This window comes from Ailuropoda melanoleuca, chromosome 1 (genome assembly GCF_002007445.2).
Source record: "Ailuropoda melanoleuca isolate Jingjing chromosome 1, ASM200744v2, whole genome shotgun sequence".
Lineage (NCBI taxonomy): Eukaryota > Metazoa > Chordata > Mammalia > Carnivora > Ursidae > Ailuropoda > Ailuropoda melanoleuca.
Window position 1 is genome coordinate 56,807,818 of NC_048218.1, and position 26,990 is coordinate 56,834,807.

At 36.0% G+C, this 26,990-nt stretch overlaps 1 protein-coding gene across 3 annotated transcripts in view; it reads left to right on the forward strand.

The window, feature by feature from the left end:
* The window catches only part of ATP6V1A (ATPase H+ transporting V1 subunit A), a 58,968-nt gene extending 32,661 nt beyond the window's left edge, over positions 1–26,307 (forward strand). For 2 of the 3 annotated variants that reach the window (XM_002923493.4, XM_034658685.1), the window contains exons 4-15: positions 1,252–1,466; positions 1,749–1,886; positions 4,097–4,248; positions 7,798–7,960; positions 8,699–8,807; positions 13,264–13,386; positions 13,481–13,595; positions 14,399–14,462; positions 15,864–16,067; positions 19,030–19,124; positions 20,445–20,616; positions 23,632–25,992. In XM_002923493.4, coding sequence (XP_002923539.1) covers positions 1,252–1,466; positions 1,749–1,886; positions 4,097–4,248; positions 7,798–7,960; positions 8,699–8,807; positions 13,264–13,386; positions 13,481–13,595; positions 14,399–14,462; positions 15,864–16,067; positions 19,030–19,124; positions 20,445–20,616; positions 23,632–23,724 — 1,643 coding nt within the window. In that variant the 3' untranslated portion in view covers positions 23,725–25,992. Of the gene's footprint in view, positions 1–1,251; positions 1,467–1,748; positions 1,887–4,096; positions 4,249–7,797; positions 7,961–8,698; positions 8,808–13,263; positions 13,387–13,480; positions 13,596–14,398; positions 14,463–15,863; positions 16,068–19,029; positions 19,125–20,444; positions 20,617–23,631; positions 25,993–26,107 lie in introns of those variants that run through there. The other variant, XM_034658693.1, reaches the window with a different exon arrangement.
* The last annotated feature ends 683 nt before the right edge of the window (positions 26,308–26,990 follow it).

Genomic DNA, 26,990 nt, shown 5'->3' on the forward strand with positions numbered 1-26,990 from the left:
TCTCTCTCTGTCAAATAAATAAATAAAATCTTAAAAAAAAAAAAAAAGGAATTCACTGTAAAATTCTTTCAGCTTTGCTCTAGGTTTGAAAAGTTTCATATTGAAAATGAAAATACATTTTGGAGATTTTTCTAGAGCAATTCATTGAAGCTCCTATTTTTTTTTTTACAACTATATAGAATTCCATCATATGAATATACCGTAATTTATTGATCTCTTTAATGATAGAAATTTTGGTTGTGTCTAGTCTATATATGTTATAAACAGTACTATAGTGTAACTGTAGTGTGAATTAATGGAACTTGGATTCTTGGGTCAAGGTTTATGCGTTTTAAATTTTGATAGATTTTGCTGAATTGCTGTCAGTAAAAGTTGTACTGATTTTACTCCTGACAACAAGTATGTGAGAGCAACATGGTTTCAGTGTGTTTATTTGCAGGTTTTATTCTTTTCCTTTTCAAAACCACTTCTTAATTCTTAAGATTTTAAGGTTTTGCCCAGGTACTAATATCCTTTCTAGGGGACTGATATTCCTCAGTAGTATAGTTGAAACAATGTATTAATGATGTATTGCTTCCGTTTTTAGCTCTGTGGTTCCCAAACTGTGCAAAAGGCCCACTGGGCAGCTGCTGCAAATACATGTGATGTGCCAGGATATTTAAAATTTTTGAGGTTAACACAGGAATATCAGACATGTTGTCAGACATCACGTGAACCAGTAGCTTCAGTTAATAGACACTTTTCATTATTCGGCCACACTATACTCTTGTCAGTGATGTCATGTCTTTGCAAAGCTGAGTGTTTGGTGATTGATCATTAAGCTAAAAAGCAGGTATCATACAAAAATGAATGTGGAACAGGTGTTCAGTCTGATTCTAAGGTTTGAAAATTTTACAGTGCCCAATAGGCACATTTGAAGAACTGGTGTTACTTAAAAATGAAATTAAAATACCATTTTTTCTTCATATATATATATATATATATATATATATATATATAAAAGTGACACTCAGTTGTTAGGACATACATATTTATTGGTTGGATAGAAGTATTTAATAAATGGAATTATTAAATATATCTTTTGTCATAGGTCACTGTGAAAAAGTTAAACACTGAGGAGGTTGCAAACTAAGAAAGTTTGAGAATTTCAGATTTAACTTCTTAAGTATCATTTCCTGTTTAACCGTGGTGTTTCCTTTTTATAGAGTCTCTAAACTTACATAGTGAGTTTTCCTCAACTACTGTTTCTAGCTGGTGTATCTGTTGGAGATCCTGTACTCCGCACTGGTAAACCCCTCTCGGTAGAGCTTGGGCCTGGCATCATGGGAGCTATTTTTGATGGTATTCAGAGACCTTTGTCAGATATCAGCAGTCAGACTCAAAGTATCTACATTCCCAGAGGAGTAAATGTGTCCGCTCTTAGCAGAGATGTCAAATGGGATTTTACACCTTGCAAAAACCTACGGGTATGTCTTTATAACCAAGATTTCTAAAGTTGGTGAAAGAACGTGAAATGGATGTTTAGTGAACTATTTTGTACTTTAGTCAAATAAAAATAGACCACAGAAGCATAGTTTAAATTTTTCTTTAAATCTACCAGAAGAATTATAGAACTAATATGTTTTATTGATAAATGAGGCAAATGATTTAAATAATAGCAGCAAGGATGAATCTACTTGACATTAATTAAACATTAAACAGCTTGATGTTTATTTGAACCTTAAACAGCAGGTGCATTTGTTCTCTAGGTTGGTAGTCACATCACTGGTGGAGATATTTATGGAATTGTCAATGAGAACTCACTCATCAAACACAAAATCATGTTACCCCCACGAAACAGAGGAACTGTAACTTACATTGCTCCACCTGGAAATTATGATACCTCAGTAAGTATTTATAGTGTGGCCCTACCTGATAATTGTCCCATTTTAGTCCTGAATAGTCATAGAATTGGTACTTAATGTGTAGGTTTTAAATGGCTCCCATAATTTTTTTTACCATGATTTAATACCCTTATCTATGGCAAAACTATTACCACAATAGGGTTATTCAGCATTTCCATCAGAACACTTCATGTACTTAATTTGTGTTTAATATCTACTCTGTTAGCAACTTTCAAGTATATAGTACAATACTGTTAACTACAGTCATCATGTTGTACGTTAGATTCCCTTATTCATTTTTTTTCAAGTTTTATTTAAATTCCTATTAGTTAACATACGGTGTAATATTAGTTTCAGGTGTAGAGTTTAGTGATTCACCAGTTACATACAACATCCAGCACGCATCACAGCAAGTGGCCTCTTTAATACACGTTATCCATTTAGCCCGTCCCCCACCCACCTCCGCTCTAGTAATTCTCAGTTTGTTCTCTACAGTTAAAAGTCTGTTTTATGGTTGCCTCTTTTTTTCCCCGTGTTCATCTATTTTTCTTAAATTCCACATATGAGTGAAATCCTATGGTGTTTGTCTTTCTCTGACTGACTTATTTCGCTTTTAGCATAATACTCTCTAGATCTACCTACATTGTCACAAATGGCAAGATCTCATTCTTTTTTATGGCCAAGTAATATTCCATTGCGTGTGTGTGTGTGTGTGTGTGTGTGTGTGTGTGTGCGCACACATATACCACCTCTTTTTTATCCATTCATCAGTGGATGGATATTTGGGCTCTTTCCATAATTTGACTATTGTTGATAATGCTGCTGTAAACATTGGGGTGCATGTATCCCTTTGAATTAGTATTTTTGTATCTTTTGGGTAATTACCTAGTAATGCAATTGCTGGGTTGTAATGTAGTTCTATTTTTAACTTTCTGAGGAACCACCATACTGTTTTCCAGAGTAGTGGTACCAGTTTGCGTTCCCACCAACAGTGCAAGAGGGCTTCCCTTTCTCTACATCCTGGCCAACACCTGTTCTTTCCTATAAATAATTTCTATAATTATTCTTTTTAAGATTTTTATATGATTTTATTTTTAAACTTGGGCTTGGGAATACAAAAAACAGAACTTATTGAGGTGTTTGTTTTTTTTTTTAAGGGAAATCAATATGTAGTATAACATTTTCCTACCTTCTTAACTTATGCTATATTACTTAAAGCCCTGATTCTTTAGGCATAGAATAGACTTACTTTGATTTTAACTGTCAGTCTATATTTACATAATAAGTTATATGATGGATTATATGAATTCTAACTATGGATGAGCTATTTAAAACTTAGTCCTTTAATGTTATTGATAGCCACATCATATCAAATACAGTAGACTCATAATAGTCTTTGTGGGTGTGAAGATAACTTTATTGAGAAGACCATTGTAACAAATAATCTGTTCCCAATAAAATGTGATAAAAGAATACTTTCTAATCATTTCACAAGAGTAAATCTATTCTCTACAAAATATGGAGAACAAAAGAGTTAAGATTGGGATTCTGGGCAGTCAGCCAGCCTGACTCACTCACGAACTTAGAAACTCACACACTCCTACATGGAAGAAACACTCTGAAGTAGATAATTCAGATTCACGTATCAACAAAATTACTAATTTCTATAGGTCTGTGGACATTGGGATTGTTTGTGAATAGTTGAAACCATCTCAGTGTTCATAAATGTTAGAGTATTACTCATCTTTTTGCTTTTGTAAATATTTAATATTCAACTTTATTAAGTATTTTAGGGTTCTTAATAGGTAAGTATTTTTAATTAAATCAGTGTAAGAACATTGTAATAAAGTAAACAAAAGAAAGAGTACAAGTAAATTATGAAAGTTTTCATTTCTTCCCCAGTCCCAAGACTGTCTTCTGTATCTTTTAAGACTTGTCCCTGTGCATATCTGTATAATTTAACTATTCCTCTGTTACTTGAAATACCTCTTTCTCAAAAACTTCTATATTTTAATTTTTGAAACAATAATAAGTGCACCTGCTTAAAAAAATGGGAACTGTATATAAAGATTTGCAATAAGAAGTACAGATCTCCTTCTCCACTTCCATGTACCACCTCTCCACCCCCAAGAGGAATCTGGGATTACTTTGATTTTAGAGGAAGGAGTGTTTTTAAATTTGATTGTACTTAACATCCCGCTGTATTTTTATAGGATGTTGTCTTGGAGCTTGAATTTGAAGGTATAAAGGAAAAGTTTAGCATGGTCCAAGTATGGCCCGTACGTCAAGTTCGGCCTGTCACTGAGAAGCTGCCAGCTAATCATCCCTTGTTGACTGGCCAGAGGGTCCTTGATGCCCTTTTTCCGTAAGTTTGAGCTGTTGTCCTGTGGGTTTTTTTCAGAGGATTATATGTGCTTATTGTTTCAGTGCTTTATAGATAAAGATTTCATGTGCTAATCCTATAATAAATTTTATCTAGAGAAATAATAGTGAACTAGTTAAATATATTCATATATTGCCAATGCTTATTATAGAGTCAAATCTTTGAAGACTTATTATTTCACAGTTGGCAAAAAGAAAGTGTTTTTTTTTTCTAAAACTTCCTGAAAAAAAATAAAATTTCCAGAAGAAAATCTGTGCCCAAGGATATAACTATCTTTATTAAGCTATCCTGGAATTAGTAGATTGGTATCACTGTAAGTCGATGGTTTTCTAAAATCAGCGGAGCTCCCCATGCTGCCCAGGACTCTTTCTTAATTTCTAGTCTGCTCTTCGCCATTTTCTTCGACTGCTTGAAAACCTCTTTAATTCTCAGACTTCGCCATACCCTGCTTTACTTTCAACAAATGACTTCATTTAATTCACAGACAAGACTGAAACCATGATACAGTAACTCCTTCAACCTTGATCACCAACCCACATATGTACCACTGATCCCTGAAACCTACTCTCTCGGTTGTCCTCGCTGTTTCTCATTAAGATCTTCGATCCTGTGACTTATTAGTCAGCACCTCCTGTTTCCATTATCCTTCAGTATATATGTAGCTTAAGCTTCGTCGTGTCAATTTCCTGCATATTTGCCAGTATACTAAATTTTCTTGTTCCTTTGTTTTTGTTACACCCACCTGGCAAAATCCCGACCGTGAATCAATCCAACTATCCCCTTCTCCCAGGTCTACACACAGGCTGCTGAGAAAATCAAGCAAACAGTGCAAGTTAGTACCTCACTGCTGGGTCGCAGTCCTGCATTTCCCTGTTTACCATTTTCCTCCTCTCCTCAGCAGCTGTTTCAGACCTCTGCACCTGCGTCAAGGCCTCAGCTCCATTCTTCCTTCTTTGTTTGGCAACAAATGATCATGCTAGAGCCTTCACAGAGAAGTTAGAGGCCATCACATTTGAAACTCCTTCAGTTAATGTACACTTCCATTCATTCCTTCTTCCTTTCCTCTTTCTGGAGTATATCCCACCTCATGTCTCCTCAGAGACCTCCCTTTAGGTTATCTCCCTTTAGGTAACCTTCAAGGTTATCTTCCCATTATCTCCCATCTATTGAAAAAATCTACCCTCCACCCTTCTCCCCTTTCTACCTTCCACTACTTGTCTTCTTATCTTCATAACCAGACCTCTTAAAAATAAATTGGCCATCTCCACTTTTCCCAATCTAACTCATGTTGCCCACCCAGTTGAAACTGCTCTCATTGACATCATCATTCACTCCCATACTGACAATTCAATAAATAAGTTTAGTATTTCCTTAATTCCTACAAATTCGGATATTGCTTTCTACTCCTTCCTCCTTGAAATACGCTCTTTCTTTGTTTTTCCTATTAGCTTCTGTCCACAAGTTCTTATTCTCCATTTCAGGTCCCTTCTCCCTTAATTTTGATATTTCCTGAAGTTTATTTCACTCTCATGACTTAAATATTAAATATTAATATGATGACTTCCAAATCTATATCTGCCTCCCAGATCTCATGTGAGTTCCAGACTCACATGTTCATTTCGGTTCATACCTCTCCTTTTGAAGCCTTAGAGGTGCCTCAAAGTCAGTATGTTCATAGCTAAAATCATCATCTTACTCACCACTCTCTTCCTTGAAACTTGCTCATCCTTTTTTGTTGCCTCTTTGAACAGATGTCACTATGGTCCATCCAGTAAATGCCAAATCTAAAATCTGTGACTTTTCTCAATGATCATTCTTACATGCCCACATCTAATTATTGAACAAGCGCTTTTATTTTATTACCTGGATATTTTTTAATCTACATCTTTCATCCCTACTCCATGACTTTAATTAAGGATCCTACCCTAATTCCTGCAATAATCACATTTAATCAGACTACTTCTCTTCAGTCTTGCCTTCTTTCTAAATGATTGTCCATATTACATAACGATCCATCTAAAACACATATCTGGTCCTGCACTGTTTTGCTTGAAACCCCTAAGTGCACTTCATTGCTCTTAAAGCAAATACTCCTTAACTCCTCACAAAACCGTCTGTGATCTGGCAGTTGCTCATCTTCCAGTATCATCTCAGCCACTTGACTGCCCAAGCTCCTTGTATACCATCTTCCAGGCATCCTGAAGGACTTTTAGTTCCTCAGGCAGTGCTGCCTCTTGCCCCTGGGCCTTTGGGTATGCTGTCTCCTCTGTTTGGAACATCATTTCCCTTCGTCTTGCTAGTGTCTGTTTCCTTTCAGGTCTTAGCTACTGTCAGAAGGCTCTCTTAACCCCACTCCAATCCAGTGTCAGACTTTGCATCCCTTCCTGCATCCCATAGCACTTTGGATGTTCTCTATGATAGCACTTCTTTCACGTTGAATTGCTGAACTTCCAAACTGGGTCATACCCAGCCCTGCCTCCCCACCCAAGTTAAAAGTGATTTGAGAGAGGCACACAAAGCCATTGAATGAATGGACATGCCCTCTTAGTTTACCAAAGTCCTGAAAAGTTTGAAGGAGAAAAAACTTTAATGCATATTAGTTTTATATTGAAGTCTATCTTTATTATTAAGGCAGTGTTTCTGTGAATTTTTTAACAAAACACAGTATCACAAAGAAATTTTCCTTAGCATTACATTTCATTTCTCCTGCCCACACCCTTCTGCTCTACATACAAACTTAGCATGTGCACACACACACACGGACACACACCACAACATGCACTTCCTCTGCCTCTAAGGGTGGTTCATCCTCTGGTGCCACATTGTAGGGAAAGTTTGAACGTAGCTGCTAAATGGCTCTGTAATCACCAGCTGCCTCTTCATTTTACCCCACTGGAATGTGAGCTCTGTGCGGACAGAAACATGGCTATCTTGCTGGTGTCTCTCCAGTATCTCCAAGCAGTGTTTAGTGCCTAGGAAGTACTTTATAAGTAGTTCTCAATGTGTAAAATGGGATTGACAATGACACCTTAACACGCCTTCATTCATTAACCTTTATGGCAGGATATGATTTTCTTAGGTCTTATTTTTTGCCTCAGAAGACAACTTAGAAAAGTTGTTTAAATTTGTCTTTTAGCTTTAATTCCTATATTGTGCTTTCATGAACTAATTTATATAAGCATTTCAAAGATGATCATTAGTACTGTTTTATTTATTTTCATATTCCTTTTCCCCAGGTTTAGATTATGGCATAGATTCTCACTTTCCATCTATTAAAGATGGTAGAGATGGTTAATGATAATAAAAAAAATACAGTTATAGGTATCAACGGGGGAAGTAATTTTTGTATCTGTATCTGTATATCTATCTTTGGGTGTATATAGATAGATAGGTAGGTAGATAGATATATATAGATACAGATGAAAGTATTTCAAAGTGTTTTCTTTCCTTAACTTGTATTTCTGTGTCACCTACTTTATTTGTTAGTATTTATTAGCAAGGAAAGTAATCCGCTTTGTTTTCTTTGCTTAGATGTGTACAGGGAGGAACTACTGCAATCCCAGGGGCTTTTGGCTGTGGAAAGACAGTGATATCACAGTCCTTATCCAAGTATTCCAACAGTGATGTGATCATCTATGTAGGATGTGGTGAACGAGGAAATGAGATGTCTGAAGTCCTCCGGGACTTCCCAGAGGTCTGTATATATAAAGCTTGAGATATAATTCTAGAGAAAATGCCACTAATCAACTTTCAGTAGCAGTTAATAAAGCTTTGTGTTGGATCTGGAGCAATGCTCTCATTTGTCAAGGATCTCATTAAGGAATTTTCTAATTATATTTGCGATTCAATTTGTATATTCAAGGAAAAGAATTTGAATTTTTCAGTCAAATACTTTAAAGTTTCTTTTTGTGGTCTGGTGGTTTTCAGTTCTTAGGAGAAAGATAAAATAGACAAAGCATTTATGAATGGGAACTTTATATCAGTTTTATATGATCTAGGTTGCTAAACTAATATTCCTTTTTCCATAAAATCATGGATTTCATTTATGAACCAGAAATAAGGCCTTGGGGTGCCTGGGTGGCTCAGCTGTTAAGTGTCTGCCTTCAGCTCAGGTCATGATCCCAGAGTCCTGGGATCGATCCCCGCATCAGGCTCCCTGCCCAGCGGGAAGCCTGCTTCTTCCTCTCACACTCCCTTTGCTTTTGTTCCCTCTCTTGCTGTCTCTCTCTATCAAATAAATAAATAAAATCTTAAAAAAAAAAAAAAAAAGTCTAACTTCTTACAGTACAGTGGGGCAGGGAGAAAAGGTTAAAGTGAATATTACTTTGGGAGAACTGAATATAAGAGGGATTAAGTAGGGATAATTGTAAAAAAGGGGACTAAAATGTTCTGTTTGGAAATTAGAGAATCTAAATAGATTGTTTGCCTCTAGCTCACAATGGAAGTTGATGGTAAGGTGGAATCAATTATGAAGAGGACAGCTTTGGTAGCCAATACCTCCAATATGCCTGTTGCTGCTAGAGAAGCTTCTATTTATACTGGTGAGTATATGAATTGGAATAAAAGCAGTTTATATCTGGGGGCACTTGGGTGGCACAGTTGGTTAAGCATCCAGCTCTTGATTTTGGCTCAGGTCATGATCTCAGGGTCCCAGGATCAAGCGTCAAGTTGGGCTCCATGCTTGATGGGGCGTCTGCTTGGGACTTTTCTCCCTCTCCCTGTACCCCTCCCCCCACTCACTCACCCTCTGTTTTTCTCTCTCTCTCTCTCTCTCACAGTAAAATAAATAAATAAATCTTAAAAAAAAAAGGCAGTTTACATCTGTTCTTCAGTTTAAAGCTAGCACGAACATAAAATGATAAATTTTCTACTGTTTTTTTTTTTTTTTTTACTACATGTTTACCATTGCTCTAACTCCAAATATACCTGTATCTCTGTAACTTGTATTATCATTTTTGAATTATTGTGCTTTGATGGCTGGATATAAAAGATAAGAAAATCAGTGTGTTTGTATGTATTACTTCCCATCTTTGTTCCCACTTCTATCCCAGCTTTTGGTACTCTTATTTCTACATTTTCAGGATTTATAATATTCACATTCTGTTGTGTAACCATATATACAATATTCATATTAGCCTTAAACCTAGAGTAAAATGGAGTCAGTCCACACAGCAGTCCTTTGGCTACAGTTTCTCCATTTGTTTCATGCTTGGCTAAAATCTGACTTTTCGAAGTTTCTTCAAGAAAGGCTCAGAGAAACTATATTCCATGGATTCTTTTTTCTTCATAGGTTTTTTTTTTCCCACTGCCTTTACATTTTCTTCCTTTTTCTCTTTTCTCTTTAAGTAATCTCTACACCCAACACAGGGCTCAAACTAATGACCCCAATATCAAGACTTGCACGCTCTTCCAGCTGAGCCAGTCAGATGCCCCTCCACTGCCTTTAAATTTTAATAGTAGTTTGGCTGGGTATACTTTGGATCAATGTTTGTTTCCTTGAGACCTCTTATTCTAGCATTAAATGGTAGGGAGAGAGGGGCATCTGGGAGGCGCAGTCAGTTGGCCTCTGATTCTTGATTTTGACTCAGGTTAATAACTCAGTGTCGTGGGATCAAGTCCCGCATTGGGCTCCACACACAGCACAGAGTCTGCTTGGGGTTCTCTCTCCCTTTTCCTCTGCCTCCCCTGGTGTGCTCACTCATGTGAACTTTCTCTCTCTCTCAAAATCTTTAAAAAAAAAAAAATGCCGGGTAGAATCTGAAGCCGACCTGCTTTTTTACCTTTTATAGATGATTTTTCTTTTTGCCCAGAGGAATTTCTCTTTAAATTTAAAGTTTTATAACTTTATTAGGATATATGCCAGTATTGATAGTTTCGATAAATTTTTCCTGAAACGTACATACCTTTTCAGCCTATGAATATGTCTTTTATTTTTTTTGAAAAATTTTCAAGAATTGTTTCTGAAACTTTTTCTCTTATAGTTATCTTCTTCAAACTAGACATAGTGGATCTCCTTTGTCTGTTTTCCACGTGTATCTTTTCTCTCTGATCCTTTTTATTTAGCCTTTTGTCCATTTGTTCACACGATAATCAGAGTTTATTCTCTGCTTTGCTTCTAATGAAACCTTCATTTCTGTAATGGCTTTATTTTTTCTTCCAGCTCTTTGTTGAGTTCTGTTCGCTCATGAAACCTCTTTTCTGAGCTTACTGTTTATTCCTTGAGATTTTATTTTGTGCTAGGATGCATTATTAACATTTTCTTTCATTAATAAATTGTGGTCACAGTTTTCATCTGTTCTTTGGCAGGTTCTTTGACCATCATTATATTTGCTCTTCTGTCTTTTTTCTTCTTGTATTTTTGTGTAGTTCCTCTACTGATGTGTATTATTACTATTACTCACCTTGAGATGGGAGGGGGTGGCAGGGTTTCTTTATGGGAATCTGTGAAGTTTTTTATGGCATGGAGTTGTATAAGTAAGTTATTCTGCTCCTCTCTTCTGCCAGCGGAAGTGTACCGCTGCAAGGTCACTTACAATGAATTCTTTCTCTTCTACCCTGCCTCACTCACTTTTTGCTTACTGTGAAGGAGTGCCTACATGTGTTTTGTTTGTTGCCATCTCCCTGCTTCTCCTTGATGCCAGACTGGATCCAAGAAACCCTGTATCTCTTGTGCCGTGTTCCAAACAGAGGATTCTTGGTTTTGCCTTTGTTTTGCAGAAGCTTAATCTGAGATGTGCAGCTTCTGATGAATTCTTGTTTGGGTTTTACCTCATTTAGGTGGCTTTCCTCATTATTTTGTTGTAGGGCTAAACATGTCCCCTAGTTTTTGATAATAGAGTTTTTATATTTCTTGTTTTCCTTGTTTGGTGATTACTTGTATGAGAAGGGAAAAATGACATATTCATCTACTATTTTAAGATAAGAAGTCTTCTTTTAAATAGCTGCTCAGTATCCCAGCTATATGGCTACATTGTAACCAATTTAACCAGCATCTTTCTGGTGGACACTTGTTATTGATCGCTTTTTTGCTATCACAAACCTTGCATCACTAAAACATCCTCATGTGTGTTTTTTATAGTTTCTTTCCATGTTTTGTGCATGTTTCTTTGTACATTTTTGTAAGGTATGTTTGTAGAAGTAAAATTGCCAAGCATACAACTGTTAATGTAGATTTTACATTTTGATAGCCCTTCAAGAGGGTAAGCGCGAACAAGAGTTCTGTTTCTCCACATCTCCACCAGTGCCAGGTTTTGTACCACTTTCTTAGGATAATTATCAAACACATAGACATTTGAAAGAACACTGCAGTGAACGCTGATGTTCTCAGCACCTAGATTTGACAATTAGCATTTTGCTATCCCTCCTTTATTAGATACCTGTTCAGTCTGTAGTTCTTTCAGTGAGCTAGCATCTTTCCTCTCTGTATTAACCATTTGAAAACTGCTTTCTGTCCATGTTCCTTTTGGATAGGAGTTCTTTTTCATACCGATTTATAAAAGCTCTTTAAAATTAGTCTTTTATCTGTCATGAGTTGCCAGTGTTTTCCCAGTTTGTTCATCTTTTGATTTTGTCTGAGATGTTTTTTTTTCCTTTAACTGGTAGACACTGTTATCGTTAGGTCTGTGAAACTCCTTTGAAGTTTACTCATGGGTATCTGTTTCTTCCACCAAGTCTTTCTAATACACACACACAAGCATTAATGAACATCACCACAGAGACTGAAAATGTAGCCGTGCTGGTGTAAGAGAGGACCTGATCCTATCATCAGATTGAAATACGTGATGACGAATGTGTTTTTTTAAGCCTTAATAATGAGAGGTGATAATTTTTGAAGACATTGATCATGGAATTATTTTTTTAGAAGCCTCAGGTATCAGTATTTCTTATTCTGAAAGATGTTATATGATAAATAGTAAAGTGCTGAATTTTTGAGCACTTTACTTATATATTACTTATGTATTGTTTTACTTATATATTCCTCTGTTTCTTTACTGGTAAAGTAAAGGAATCAGGGCATTAGATTTTGGGGTTCTTACAATGTAGTAACAACTATAATTTTCTAATATCTTAGAATTACATGGTACTTTGTACTCTTCGGAGGGCATTTGTACGTATCATTTCATCTGATATGTACAGATAGATGGAGCAAGAGTTATTCCATTTTAACAGAGTAAGAAACCACACAGAAATGAAGCTAGTTTGCTAAGGTTAATGACAGAACAGAAACTAGAACCCGGGACTTCTTTCCGTATATTAGGCTCTTCTAAATGGTTTACCGTAAGTGATTTAACAGAATGGAACCTGATATGCGCAGCAGAATGATCTGGATAATTAAGATATTACTCAGGTTAATAACATTTGCTACTTTTGAAAAATAACCAAACAAACTAATTAGTTGGGGGGTTTGGATATGTGTATGTGTGATATGTAGATAAAAGCTACAGTGGAAATTAATTTCAGACTTAATTATCTCAACAAGGAATAGGGAAAAAGTCTTTTCCTACTTTTTAAAATGTGTATTATATTAGAGTAGGCTATGGCAGCAAATAAACCCAAACTTGTCATTGCTTAATATAATAGATTTTTTTTCAAGTGGTCAGGGAACCCTTTTTTTAGTCTGTCATTCCGGGCTGAGACCCAGGCTGAAAAGTACTCTTCCATTTTCAACTCATGACTTTTCAGGGCTCCTGGGAGTCCTCTATCTCAGTAAGTCAGAAGGATTAAAGAGCATGGAAGAATGTGTGGCTTGCCTTATGATGGAACTCATTACTTTGACTTTCATTCTATCAGCTTGAGGTCAGTTACATGGTCATATCTAAATATTAAGAAGCCAGGAAACATAATTCAACTGTGTGCACAAAAAAAGAAGGAAAACAGATTTTGGTGAACAGCTAGCAGTCTGCCTCATGTACTTATTGTTTTAAAGTTTTCTTAAGGGTGACAAAGTCAGGATTCTATATTGTAGAATTATAACTTGCAATATTCTTCCCAATTTAGGAATTACGCTGTCAGAATATTTCCGTGACATGGGTTATCATGTCAGTATGATGGCTGACTCTACCTCTAGATGGGCAGAGGCCCTTAGAGAAATCTCTGGCCGCTTAGCTGAAATGCCTGCAGGTAAGTCTTTGTATTGCTTATCACGTAAGAAGGCTGATAGGATTTTTAGGACTGGCTTAGAATCTCTCTTAAAATTTTTTTTTGTTTTTTTCAGATAGTGGATATCCTGCATATCTTGGTGCCCGTCTGGCCTCTTTCTATGAGCGAGCAGGCAGGGTGAAATGTCTTGGAAATCCTGAAAGAGAAGGAAGTGTCAGCATTGTAGGAGCGTAAGCACCTCAACTGTTTACTTTTCAAAAGACAAATTAAAAGTCGTTTATTTTAAAGAGAAAAAATTCAGCTTCGTCTGAGGGTAATAGTTCTTAACCAAGATTGCACTCCAGGGTCATCCATAGAGCTCCTTACAGTGTATATGTTTAGGTTCTCTCTGCATATTCTGGTTATTTGAGTTAACTGATTTATTATATTTAAGTTACAGTGTCTTAAGAACTTAGAAAGTTAGACATGTTAAGGTAAGATTATATCATGGTAAAAACAAAATGAAGATCCATGATCACTACATAAAGCCATACTTTGTTTTTAGAGCTTTTTCTTCATTCCTGTTTCATCTTTTGATTATAATCATGAAACTGATTATATCTCTCATTTCTAGAACTAGAAGGTGTTAATAGTTACCATTGTTATTTGCAACTTAGTACTGATTTTTATTAACATTTGTATGTAAGTTTTTCTTAGTTCTAAAGTTTAGTTCTAAAGTTAGTTCTAGGGGCGCCTGTTGGCTCAGGTCATGATCCCAGGGTCTTGGGTTTGAGTTTCGCCTTGGGTTCCCTGCTCAGTGGGGAGCCGGCTTCTCCCTCTCCCTTTACTGTCATACACTGCCCTCACCCCTCGCTTGTGCTGTCTGGCTCTCCCTCTCTCTCTCTCTCTAATAAATAAATAAAATCTTAAAAAAAAAAAAGGTTAGTTCTAAAGTTATTTACATTAATATTGACTTTCAAACAATTTTTATTTTCATATGCCAGTTCTTCTTCTTAAACTTCTCTAACGATTTTTATTTTCCCTTTAAATTTAGGGTTTCTCCGCCTGGTGGTGATTTTTCTGATCCAGTTACATCTGCTACTCTTGGTATTGTTCAGGTACATCTTTTCCTAGCGTAGTCAACTTCTGAGCTTTCCCACCCCAGCTCTGCTCTAATGTTATCTAAGTCATCATGAAGTATTTAATTTACTCACTACAGAGTAAGCAATAGGAAAGCCTGTTTTAGGAACATTCTTGTCACTGAGAGCTTTTAATACTGTCCATTCTTTCTTAGCTCTTTGCCTAAGATTTATAATAAACTTAATTTCTTCAAGTGGAAAATACATCCAGAATAGCAAAGTTTTATTAGTATTAGAATAATGTAGCCTTTAAGTGAGAGTAACCCTAGTTGTACAAACAAATAGGCCTAAAAATGCATAATGGCAAAAACTCAGTAGAAGTTTCTTTTTTCTCATAGTATGGTTTAAAGCAGATGATCGTATCAGAGGGCGGCTCTTTTCACTCACTGGTAATTCAGAGACCAGGGTTACTTCCAGCTTGGGGCTCCACCGTCACCTAGCCTGGTAGCCGTCTGCATCTGGCTGACATGAGGGAAACTGGAGAAGGCACACCCACACTGTGAACTCTGGGCTCAGATGCAGTCACCCCACTCATTCTGTTGGCCACACCCAGATGAAAGCAAAGCTGGAAAATGTAACTTCTACCTACGCAGCTGCTTCCCAGTGACAAGGCATGAATTGTAGTGGATAGCTAGTCAACTTGGCCATGAAAAGAAGCCTAAATGAAAGATATATACAAATCAGGGCTATAGTAAAGAATAAATGTGATATATTCATAAGCGTTTGTATTATTCATGGGGGAAGAAGAGAATATTTGCTTGTGTTTCTGTCAGTATCTGATAAAAAGAAATGGCAGAGGCTATATTTATAACTCTCAAGATGTTTAATCTTTGCTAACATTTTGAGTTTCAATTTCAGGGAAAGGGCAAGCAGAGTTAAGAATGCATAAAATAATATGTGAACATTTGGCCTCAGAAAAATGACTGTTAGATCTTATTGGATTGGCCCTTAATCATAGGGAGTTGAATTTAGTCAGAATGTTTCGAGATGTTTAATCAAAAGTGAAGAATCTATTCTATCTGAGTAAGCATTTTCTGGTTCCTCTGTTTATACTGCACCATAATAAATCCTCAGAAGAGTCCATTCATTTTTCTTCTAACTATCAGATTTGCCACACTATTAAGGAAATTCAGATACAGTTTGAATTTGATTTATAGATTATATCCATCCTGAAACTAAAAGGAATATGTTTTTTAATTGTAAGTTGTATTCTATTTTAATTATATGTGGGATATACTAAAAAGATTGATAATTTGGCCAAAATATTAGAATTGCATATTTAGGACAAACAAATATACTTTAAGACTTATACAAAACAAACAAATACAATGATTTTTCTTAAAAAAACATTTTTTTTTGTTTGTTTTGTTTTTAAATCAGGTGTTCTGGGGCTTAGATAAGAAACTAGCTCAACGTAAGCATTTCCCCTCTGTCAACTGGCTAATCAGCTATAGCAAGTACATGCGTGCCTTGGACGAGTACTATGACAAACACTTCACGGAATTTGTCCCTCTGAGGACCAAAGCTAAGGAGATTCTGCAGGAAGAAGAAGACCTGGCAGAAATTGTACAACTTGTGGGAAAGGTGAGTGGTTAAGTCCCATGGAGGACAGGTCTGTGAGTTATATCGGCAGGTTGTAAGGACAGGTAGAATCTTGGCTATACAGATTCTTGCCTAGCAAAATAAGTACATATTAAATATTTTTTGAACTAATAGAAGTTTAGCTTGTCCTTTTTCCAGCAGATATTTGAGGGTCCTATTTGTGTTATGGAAGGTAGAAAGATGATTATTGTTTTGATTATCTATTGTTGAGTAAGTAACCACTCCTAATAATACTTAGTGGTTTGAACAGTGTTTTACTGCTCATAGTTTTGGGGTTGATGGACCATTGAAATTCTTGCTCGGCCCCTCGTACAGTTGCAATCATATGGTGGCTGAGGCTGGCATCATCTGAAAGTTTCTTTCCTCATGTGTTTAGTGCATGGGCTAAGATGGCTAGAATAGCTAGGGGTTGGCTGGGCATTTATCTCTCTATGTAGTGCCTCCATGTGACAATTTAGGGCTCTCAGAGAGAGTAATTAAAAAGAGAGGAAGTGGAAACCAACAGCCTCTTAAACCTGGGCCCTAAAACTAGTATATCACTTCTGTCTTACGTTCTGGTCAAAGCAGCCACAGATCTTGCCCAGATTCAAGAAGAGGGGCTTGTACTTCAATATGGTCAATCAAAAGGAGTAACTAAATTATTAGGGCTTTGTATTCTTTTTGATCCTTTGTAGCACTTGGCATAGTCCTGGTTATACTGTAGATGAGAAAGAAACACTTGATTTACTTTTATTTCTTGAAATAGAATGTTCCCATCACCAACCAAATTAGAGGTGGCATGGTTTGGATATATTATATTTTTGCAGGAGCACCAGGGCTAGGAATCAGAAGGATTTATAAAGTCACTTCCTAATTTCTTTTTCTGCAAATGATAGTGTTATTACATAGCTACCACATATTAAGTACTCATTATTTATAAATGAGTACTGTGGTCGTAGGTAAGAGGAACTAGAAACAGAGGACCTCCAGAACCAGACAAAGAATATAAGACCAAAAAATCTCAAGCTAATTTTGTTTATGAATGTAGGTATCAAAATCCTAGATTCTGTAGGGTATTAAAAAGAATAAAATAATATATCATGAGCAAGTAAAGTTTATCTCAGGAATGCAAATATGATTCAACACAAAAAATCTATTATTGTAACTCACCAGTGTAATTAATATAATGGAAAAAGGACATCTCAACCAATGTGAAAGAAATATTTGAAGTTCATTACTTATTTATAATTGTTTGCTTTTTTTCTTTTTCCTTTTTTTTCCTTTGAAAGAGAGCAAGAGCGAGCAGGGGGAGGGACAGAGGAAGAAGGAGAAAGGAGAAAATCCCAAGCAGGCTCCATGGTCAGCACGGAGCCCAACACAGGCCTCCGTCCCACAACTCCAAGATCATGACCCGAGCTGAAATCAAGAGTCGGTCGCTTAACTGACTGAGCCACCCATTGCTCAACTCTTGATTTCAGCTCGGGTCATGATCGCGGGGTCATGGGATTGAGCCTTGCATTGGGCTCCGTGCTGGGTGTGGAGCCTGCTTGGAATTGTCTCTCTTCCTCTGCCCCTCCCCCACCTCATGTTCTATCTCTAAAAAAAGAAAAAAAATCAGGAAATTGCATACCATGGAGAATGATGTGGCATACAGCAACATGGATGAATCTGAAAAAGTGCCAAAGACACAAATGTGACTGCTTCACATAAAGTACTAATCCAAAGTAAAATACACATTTTACATGAATTTATGCACATAAAAGGATACACATAAAACACATTTTAATACTTATGTTTGAAGAGGGATTAGGGATAAAAGGGAGTTAAAGAACAGGAGAAAGAAAAGAAAGAAGACCTGATCCTTACCTCTAAAGAGCTTAGTTGCACAGAGATGACAAACGACTGCACTTACCTTACTGGGCCTGTCTTTGCCACAATTTCCAACAAATCTTTACCGGCTAGGCTGTTTAGGCTGGTTCCCAAAGTGATTGCTTTTGAGACAGTGATATTTAAAGAAGCTCTAACAGCACTCAGACAGAGAGAAGTACATGCTTACTATACTTTGCATTTACGTAATTTCTCTTTTTTTTCCCTTAAGTTTTATTTTTAAGTAATCTTTACTCCCAACATGGGGCTCAAACTCACAACCCCAAGATCAAGAGTTGCACACTCCACTGACTAATCCAGCTAGGCACTCCATGCATTTACATGGTTCTAAACACCATGTAATTTTTTTTTTAAGTAACTGTTTATGGAATGTATAGATTTTTTTTAAACAAAACTCAAGACTCAGAATTCAAATAGTTAAGCTAGCAAGACAGGATGTGAAGAAAGAATATCAAAAAAAGAACGTTAATCTATTTGTATACCCATGTTTGTAGCAGCATTTATTCACAGTAGCTAAAAGGTAGAAGCAGCCCACCTGTCTTTTGATTAATGAATGGATAAACAGAATGTGGTGTATATATATATGTAATGGGATATTATCCAGCCTTAAAAAGAAAGGAAAAATCTAACACATGCTACAACATGGATGAACCTTGAGGACATTAAGTGATATAAAGCAGTCACAAAAAGAGAAATACCATGTGATTCCATCTAAAGTAGTCACATTTATAGAAACAAAGTGGAATGGTAGTTAACAGGTTCTGGGAGAGAAGGAAAAGGAGAATGGCTATTTAATGGTTGTAGAGTTTCAGATTGGCAAGATGACCAGTTAGGGAATCTGTTTCACAACAATGCGAATATACTGAGCGCTCCTGAACTACACTTAAATGGTTAAGGTAAAAAACTTACGTTATATGTTTTTACCACAATAAAAAAAAAATCAACAAGCAGTTACGAAGTGAATTTGTTAATGATAGATGATTGTGTGTTGATTATATAGTTTTTGCTTACTTAATTGATTACAGTCAGTGGTCCCATATTATGGAAGTAAATTTCTAAAAAATTTTTTTTCTTCTAGGCTTCTCTAGCAGAAACAGATAAAATCACTCTGGAGGTAGCAAAACTTATCAAAGATGATTTCTTACAACAAAATGGATATACTCCTTATGACAGGTAACCTGTCCTGATTTTCCTTTTTTATTTGAGGATTTTCTGTTGAGTTTTGAAGAAAGAGCTGCCTCCACATTAGAAATCCTTTTTTTTTCCTCCTACAGACACAACTCTGACTAAATATATAGGTTTATTTTGTATTTTCATAACAAGCATCTAACATCTAATATGTCCCCTTATCTTTGATTTTGCTCATTTGTGCAGTTCTGACAGTATTTTCTTCACTCATTATCTAGCCGTCCTTAATTAGATTAGATTGTGGCATAGGGTGTGGAGCCCGGGGATCATTGCCTCCTTCAGCTGCTTTTCTCACTACCTCTCACAACTGCCCATGGCACTTCTACTCTTTTCCGAAGTAATTATGTCCTACTTTCCTTCCCCATTTCCCAGTCTCTTTCTCTCTGCCATAGTCTCTGTTAGATGTCCCACTTGTGTCTGTTACTGCTGTGGCTTCTTTGAAGTCTCCATTTCTTTTAAACTTCGATAAATTGAGCCCTTTCATCATAGGCTAGCTTTTCTCCCTCAAATCATATTTGGACTGAAGAGGGAACTGAACACATAGGAAAATTACCAGAATGTAGGACAAGTAGAAAATATGGCAATATAATCAGTAAGCCTCAAAAATCTATATCAGGAACTTAAGAAGTTCTGGCCACCCATACAAAGATAACTCAACCAAGGGAAAATTCTTCAGAAGCATAATACAGAATGTACGTGAAATTATGTATGCAAGTGTGTTTAAATGTGTCGGAAAGTTGATAAGCATGCATGTGATCCATGTTGAATATTAATTTGTGTGTCCTCATTATTAAAAGGTGTGAGTAAGTGAAAATGAACACATTAATGGGGGAAGGGACTGCTATTCACTTTAGGAAATTGCAGTTTTCTGCTTTTCTGTTACTCGATAAACCTTAACTCCACTATCACAAGGAGTCTTTGCAACTTGGTTATTTTACCATTTGGGTTACTCCTTTAACTACACTGTATAAAAACAAACCTTCAGAGAGTTGTTAGATTATAGCAGTACTGTTTGATTTGTTCTTCCTCTTTGATTTTTTTAATAGATAAAAATAAACATCACTCTTAAATAAATATCTCCATCTACCCATCCCCATATTCCATCTCTACCCAAAAGCTCTGGTCAAGTAGTTGTTAGTCTTTTCCACTTTTTTTTTTTTTCCCATTCATTATTATCATCCACTAAAGATAAGTAGTCTGCATCTCCAAATAAAGAAGCTAATGCTCTGGTGTTTTATAGATGAAGTATGAACCTGCTTTGGATTTTATTTTTATTAATCATTTTGGTTTTCATTTATACACTAGGTTCTGCCCATTCTACAAGACAGTTGGGATGCTGTCCAACATGATTGCATTTTATGATATGGCCCGTAGAGCTGTTGAAACCACTGCACAGAGTGACAATAAAATCACATGGTCCATTATCCGTGAGCACATGGGGGAGATCCTCTATAAACTTTCCTCCATGAAATTCAAGGTATATTTTGTTTCTACTTAACTTTTTTTGGTAGGAAATGTTTCTTTTTGTTTTTTTAACTCTTTACAACCAATCTGTTTATTCACAAACCTGGTGTCTGAAACTTGCGTTTTTCATTTTCACCCATGCTCAGGTTATGTAAAACCAGAAGAGACCGCGAATTTACGTTCAAATAGGAATTCTAGAGATAAAAATTATAGTATGTCATGTCTAAAATAAATGCTGACATGTTTTCCCTTTTGTCTTAACTGCCAGGCAATTTAGAGCTAAAATCGTGGCTGAGCGGCAATTATTTTTCCTCAAGTACTTATTACCGTCTTACCTCCATGCACATCTGAAATGACTTACACTGTTTACTTCTAAGTATCCTATTACACATCATTTTTAACTTTTAGGTGGATTCTCAGTTTTTTTTTGAAGTACACAACGTAAATAGGTAATTAAATTATCAGTGGAAGCTCAAATGTCATTGTAAGATTGTTTTTAAAATATTTGATCAGTTGGGTTGTATTTAATTATTTCTAAGTCATGACATTGAAGTATATTTACTAATCACCTATTGAGAAATTGAGAACAATTTTATGACCATATTTTATTTATAGTGTTTGTTTACACTATAGGTTGAAAGTAAATCTGTAAAAATAGATACTCTATCAAGAATTTTAAAATAGTCAAAGTCTTTGAGTAATGTCATTCCAATTCAAAACATATAACCCAAGGAAATAATCAGAGATACTTTTTTTTGTTTAGTTGAAGTATAGTTGACACACAATAATCAGATTTTTTTATATGAATGTATAAAAGATTATTAAACGTCTTAAATGTCATTCAAGAGGGAACAGGGTCAACAGTATGTTATGGCATGTACAATTATAGCAAGAATATTATGAAGACATTAATACTGTTTTTTTTTCAAAGAAAATCCAAAGATAATGGGGAAATGTTTATGGTGTAATGAGTGAAAATAATCAGGTTGCAAAAAAATTCCATATGTAATTTGATCCAAATTTTATTTTTGAAAATTATGCATTCATATGGATAAAGAGAATATGATACACCCACACATACCGTGGAGTATTACTCAACCATACAAAAGAATGAAATCTTGCCATTTGCAACATGGATGGATCTAGAGAGTATAATGCTAAGTGAGATAAGTCAGAGGAAGGCAAATACCATATGACTTCACTCATATGGAATTTAAGAAACAAACAAGGGAAAAAAGAGACAAACCAAAAAACAGATTCTCATATAGAGAACAATCTGGTAGTTGCCAGAGGGGTGATGGGTAGGGGGATGAGTGAAATAGGTGAAGAGGATTAAGAGTACACTGTTATTGGGGCGCCTGGGTGGCTCAGTCAGTTAAGCATTTGCCTTCAGCTCAGGTCACAGTTCCAGAGTCCTGGGATCAAGTCCCATGTCAGGCTCCTTGCACAGCAGGGAGCCTGCTTCTCCCTCTGCCTGCTGTTCCCCCTGCTTGTGCTCTCTCTCTGATAAATGAATGAATAAAATCTTTTAAAAAAAAAAAGATTAAAAAAAAGAATCACTATATTGTACACCTGAAATTAATACAACACTATATTAATTATACTGAAATAAATAAAATTATACATTCTTAGGAAGAGGATAAAAATATATGCAATGGGGTGCCTGGGTGGCTCAGTCGGTTAAGCATCTGCCTTTGGCTCAGGTCATGATCCTGGGTTCGAGTCCTGCATCAGGCTCCCTGCTCAGTAGGGAGCCTGCTTCTCCCTCTCCCTCTGTCCCCCAGCTCATGCTCACTCTCTCTCACTCTATCTCAAATAAATAAATAAAATCTTTAAAAAAAAAAAAAGTGGTGCTAGTGGACCTCCTCCTCTTACCCTGACCTGAGGGGAAAAGCTCTCTTAAAAAAAAATAAATTTAAAATAAATGAATGAATAAATAAATAAATAAGAGATAGTAATATAGTGATGATTTCTAGTAGTGTGATTCAAGGTGGTATCTTTCTCCTGTTTAGGTGCACACTGTATCAAATTCATATCTCAGGGTTTTTTTTTTTAAGCTCTTGTTTTCTTTTTAAAGATTTATTATTTATTTGAGAGAGAGCAAGAGCACAAGTAGGGAAGGGGCAGAGGGAGAGAGAATCCTCAAGCAGACTCCTCACCAAGCGCAGAGCCAGGCACAGGGCTCAATCCCAGGACCCTGAGATCACGACCTGAGCTGAAATCAAGAGTCGGCCGCTTAACCAACTGAGCCACCCAGGCGCCCCTCAGTTATTTTTTTATGCCATTAAATATTCTTCTGTAGCATTATTTTGTGGCTGGAAAGTAATATTTTTCTAATGTTAAGTATTTAGGAAATTTCCAGTTGTTGGTATGGACAGCTTTGTTTATGTAGTTGGTTTTGTGTATTTTCCTATTACAGTTTCCCCGATGTAGACCGATTCGGTTAGAAAATGAAATATTTTAAAGTCTCTTTTACACATACCGCTCAATTAAGTTGTTTTCCATAGGGATCTAAAATGTGTTGCCTTTTAAGATTATTTTAGAAATTTTACTTCCCTGTGCCAATGTGATATTATGAGACCTTGAACAGTAAATTATGTTTTGACTAAATTAATTCCAAGTATCATGTACATGCAGTAGAATGCATCTAATATGTGATACTGCATAATTTCCCCATATTTTGCGTATTGTTGAGGACAAATCCATTGGTCTTTGAATACAGTTAGCAAGCCAAATACAAAACCAAAATTTTGTCTTTTTTTTTTAATTTTGTATTTAAATGCAATTTAGTTAACAGTGTATTATTAGTTTCAGGGGAATCAAAATTTTGTCTTCTTTCTGTTAGGTTGGAATATTCCTCCTTACATACATTTCTACTCTTAAAGGAAAATAAGGATAATTTTGACTCCTGCCTGTGTTTTGCCAGTATACCTCACTTAACCTAATACTCAAAATATTTTCAATATAAGTACCTGTTCTGAAAATTATTTTCCAAAGGTCAGTTGAGTTCTGTAATGTCTTTCTTCAGGATCCAGTGAAGGACGGTGAGGCAAAGATCAAGGCCGACTACGCACAACTTCTTGAAGATATGCAGAACGCATTTCGTAGCCTTGAAGATTAGAACTGTGATTTCTTTCCTTCCTTTCCTCAGCAAGCTCCTTTCGTATGTGTGTACTTTCCTAAATTTCTCATCTCCAAACCCTTTGCTTCTTTATCGTGCAGCTTTGAGACTAGTGCCTATGTGTGTTATCATTTGTTTCTGTTTATCTGGTAGGTCTTATATAAAACAAACATTCCTTTGTTCCAGTGTTTGAAGGGCCTCCATGATCCTTTCTCCGAAGTGGTGAATGTAGTAAATATGATATATAATGGCTACACTACTGTAAACTTGTCTGTAGAGTGACATGCCTCCTTGTCCTAGGTTTGCCCTTTTCCTCATCGCCATTAAATTCTAAACAGGACTACTGCATGTACTCTCTTTGCAATAGATTTCGAATGGAAGGCCAGATTTCTATATATTTTGACAGGTACTTTGTGAAATGACTCAATATCTATGTGGTAAGGTTATTTGCAGCTTAGCATTTTGCTAAGTAACTGCTTTGCAGGATATAATTGCTTTTTTAAAAACATGAATGATTAATGTTCCAATTATGCATTGCTTTCCCCAGTATAAATCAGGAATGTTTATAGGAAACTGTTGGGAACTCTACTGTTTTTAAAACAGGCATTTGTGGGACTCAGCACAGTATATGAATCAGTACCCTCTAAAAAAAAAAGTGGAAAAGGAGCCAGGTGGTCAAACTTAAACATCATCTTGTTAAAGCATATTTTATTTCAGTATGAAAAATTCAGTATCAAGGACTATACTACTATGTTACTAGGAAATTCTTTTTTAAATGACATTTAAAACAATCACCGGGAACTTGATCCACATCACACCCTTTTCTTTTCCTCAAACGTCTTAGAAGCCTTAGCTTCTAAGAATCATGTGGCAGTGTGATGGGCAGTAAAATGCCACAGAGAAGGTATTCAGTGTGGTTAAAGGCTCTTTGCACCCTTAAGGACCAGGTGGACTGTAGTAATTCTTGGGGCCAGAGTGGCATTACGTTTTTACAAGATAATGATATGTGTCATGTGTTGGTATGTTTGTTTGCTTAGTGAACTTTTGAACAACCAGTTTACCAGTTTACTGGCTCAAAAGATTTCTCGGAATATCTGTAGCAATAGCAGCATAACAGTTTCCATTCTGTTTAATAGGGATGAAATTAATTCTTACATCTGCTGATGACAGAATCTGGGTCATGTGAAAAAAAGATAATTTCATCCTGTCTTTTCAGTATATGTTCTAAAATAATAATTTCTATGTCTGTATAAGGCACACTGCAGAACAGCTCTAAGAGCAACAGTTTCTCATTAACTCTTTCTGACCAATAGTGCTGGCACCATTGCTTCCTCTTTGGGAAGAGGAAAGGGTATATGAACATGTCTAACAATCTCAAATACCCAAATAGCATAAATAAAGTATTTATTTTATGCCTCAGTATATTATTATTTAATTTTTAGGTAACATATTTCTTTTGGTCCGTTAAGGGAAGATGCCGTGAGTAGAGAATTCAGCTATAGTTTGTTGAAATCCTTGCAGATTGCATGTTTTTACAGTGACTTGCTATTCAGGATATATATTCTTCCATGCATCTTTTTTTTTTTTAACCTTTCCGAATATTGGAAGATAAAAATTATGCAGTGATTTGTTGAGATGTGGACTTAGTGGTGCTGCTTTACCAGTTTGCTTCCAATGTGGCCTCCTACCCAGAGGCCCTAAGACCAGTGGAAATGAAAAGGATTTCAAAAATGTTCTATTCCTACCTTAAACCTACCAGCATACTAGGATTATGGTAGTAATGAATGATATGATGAAGAAAGTTTGACCAAGTTTGTTTTTTGTTGTTCTGAATTTACAATGTTATTCCTACTCCCTTTTAAGAATGTTGATGTATGGGTGTGAAGATGCTAGAGAGAGAAGATGCTCTGATATTCATTGTAAGTGTCCCTCCGCCTATATGTTGTAGAATTTCAAATTGGTCACTGATTATATTTCTTTGGTAAGAATGTGTTAAAATTACAACAATCTTTTAAAAAGATGATGTAGTTCTATATTTATTGTGCTATGCCTGGTCCTAAGTGGAGCCAGTTAAACAAGTTTCATATGTATTTTTCCAGTGTTAAATCTCACACATTGTACCCTTTGGAAATTTCCTTCCATCCTGAAGAACGAATAGAAGAGACCATATATATTGCCTCCTTATCCTTGAGATTTCACTATCTTTATGTTAAAAGTTGTGTATAATTGTTAAAATCTATGAAAGAATAAAAAGTCGATTTAAATTAACATTTGTGTGTGTGTGTGTGTGTGTATTTGCTAGAAAACCTGCCACCTATTTGTATTTTGACTTACCGTTTTCAGTATGAACTTTAAAATTTTTCGTTTCTCCCTTTCTTTATAGATAATTACTTAAGATCATGAAATTGAATTTTGGGCCTCACGATAGACTGCAAGAAGTCCTATAATCATATACCGGTATGATTTGGAAGTGTAGTACACAGCATCCCATGCCATCCTGAATATTACTTTAAATTGAAAAGGTAGGGGCGCCTGGGTGGCACAGCGGTTAAGGTCTGCCTTGGCTCAGGGCATGATCCCGGCGTTATGGGATCGAGCCCCACATCAGGCTCCTCTGCTGGGAGCCTGCTTCTTCCTCTCCCACTCCCCCTGCTTTTGTTCCCTCTCTCGCTGGCTGTCTCTATCTCTCAAATAAATAAATAAAATCTTTAAAAAAAAAAGAAAAGGTGAATGGTTTATAAAAGTGCACTTATAAATTAAAGGATATCAGTGGTACTCATTTCTATTTTTGACAAATGAACTAAAGTCTTGTAATTCATGATTTTGCAAGCCAGATCATTAAAGATCCAATGTAGCAACATGTTACTTGGGACATGTTTTATTTCTTTAAATGTATTTTTAAAACTTCCCAGGGAGTAAAGAGGAGTGTGAAATGAACCACTTTGTATTAGTATATTACTATCAAGTGTCAAAGTTATATAGAGAAATACTTAAAAATTCATAGGAAAGCTTATTCATTATATAATGTTTGGGTAATTTTTAGTCCACTTGGTAATATCCCAGTATCACTGGGTTATTCTTTTAATGTATTGCTATAATATAAGAGTACAGGGAAGGAGAGCAACTTTCCCAAGTGGGCTGGGATAAAATGCCACTGAAGTTGTTCTAAGGGCTCCCTCTTAGTTTGTGTTACCCCAGAAGTTAACTCTGAGACAAGTAGTTGAGTACAGGAAGTTTATTTGGGATGTGACCTCAGGACACACCAA